General features: G+C 44.9%; 1 protein-coding gene across 1 annotated transcript; it reads left to right on the forward strand.

The window, feature by feature from the left end:
- The first annotated feature begins 494 nt into the window (after positions 1 to 494).
- Positions 495 to 1,808, forward strand: LOC107300888 (gastrula zinc finger protein XlCGF17.1-like). Its single transcript, XM_015830172.1, has 3 exons — positions 495 to 663; positions 964 to 1,694; positions 1,746 to 1,808. Exons 1-3 carry the CDS (start codon positions 495 to 497, stop codon positions 1,806 to 1,808), a joined length of 963 nt encoding a protein of 320 aa, XP_015685658.1.
- Positions 1,809 to 1,811: the final 3 nt, after the last annotated feature.

Consider the following 1,811-nt stretch of genomic DNA (forward strand, 5'->3'; position numbering starts at 1 on the left):
TCCCACTTCAGGACCCCCACCCAACTCATGGGTGGCCTATGCCTGATCTCCAGGACCCCCACCACCACCATTGCCTGCTCCTCCCCCCACTCAAGAAACCTCAAGATCACTTAATGATTGCAACCAGCAGTGTGGGATTATGGTTGTGGATCCAAGAGATCATGTGACTCCTCACCTAACCGCTGCTTCACTGAACAACTGAAATTCCAGTCCCGACTGTGGTCATAAGTTGAGGACATCTCTCCTACAGATGTAGGGCCTCCATCACTGTCTTGGGTGTACTGGGGACCCTACCCTGGGCAGAGGGTGGGACTGGAAGACCTTCAAGGTCCCTTCCAAGGCTGAGATTTTGTGATTCTGTACCATTCTCAGAAGAAAATATTATTCTCGATTTCTTTTTTATTCTAACAGCAGATAAAAGATTGTAAACAAAGATTTATCTGCAATTCAACACATAATAGAAAATCAACACAAGGCAGCAGTCACCAGAAAGCATGGAATTTGGGAAACTCTTGGATCCCCCGTCAGACACAATCAGCACTCCGGAAAACCACAAAAAACCCCATGAATGCTCAGAGTGTGGGAAATCCTTTGGTCGCAGATCAGTGCTTTTTACTCACAAGAAGATCCATGTGGGAAGTGGATCCAGTCAAGGTTTGGAGGGTGAGAAATCCTCTGGAACAGACACCAAAAGTCTCAGAAACCCCCCCAGAGTAAAACCCTATAGATGTATAAAATGTGACTTATGCTTTGGTCGAAAGTCAAGTCTTCTTACACATCAGAAAATCCACACGGGAGAGAAACCCTATCAGTGTCTGGAATGTGGGAATTTTTTTTGTCAGAAATCCACCCTCAGAAACCACGAGAGAATTCACACAGGGGAGAAGCCTTACAAATGTTGGGAATGTGGAAAGAGCTTTTCTCAGAACGCAAGTCTTTGGTCCCATGAGAAGATTCATGCAGGAATAAAATCGTACAAATGCTTTGAGTGTGGGAAATGTTTCACCCGGCGTTCAATTCTTTGGAGTCATGAGAAAACACACAGAGGGGAGAAAAAGGAAAAGTGCCTGGAATGCGGTAAATGTTTTTACCAGAAATCACACCTGTTGCGACATCAGAGACTTCACACCGGAGACAGACCTTATGAATGCCCAGACTGTGAGAAACGATTTATATATTCTTCTGAACTTCGGAGACACGAGGAGAGGCACAAAGGAGAGTTACGCTATAAATGTGGGGAGTGTGGGAAAAGTTTTAGTTCCCTTGGAGGGCTTCAGATTCATCAGAGAATCCACACGGGGGAAAAACCATACAAATGTGGGGAGTGTGGGAAATGTTTTTCACAAAAACACCACCTTGGAAGGCATGAGAGGGTCCACACAGGAGAGAAGCCGTACAGATGCGTAGAATGTGGGAAATGTTTTGCTCATCAGGGAGGCCTTTTGACACATCATAAAACCCACACAGGGGAGAAACCATATCAATGCATCGAATGTGGACAGTTTTATTCTACCACATCCGCCCTTAAGAGACATGTAAAAACTCACACAGGGGAAAAAAATTACAAATGTTTAGACTGTGGGAAAACATTTGCTCATGCGTGTTCCCTCAAAGGCCACAACCGAATCCATACAGGAGAAAAGCCCTATAAATGCTCGGAGTGCGATAAATGTTTTTCTCAGAAAGATACTCTTGTGAAACATCAGCGAACCCACACTGGAGAGAAACCATACAAATGTCTGCAGTGTGGGAAATGTTTTGCCCATACTTCGTCACTTCGCATACACACCAGAAATCACACAGGATAGTGG

This window comes from Protobothrops mucrosquamatus, unplaced genomic scaffold (assembly GCF_001527695.2).
Source record: "Protobothrops mucrosquamatus isolate PMUCROS unplaced genomic scaffold, P.Mucros_1.0 scaffold8995, whole genome shotgun sequence".
NCBI classification, from domain to species: Eukaryota; Metazoa; Chordata; class Lepidosauria; order Squamata; family Viperidae; genus Protobothrops; species Protobothrops mucrosquamatus.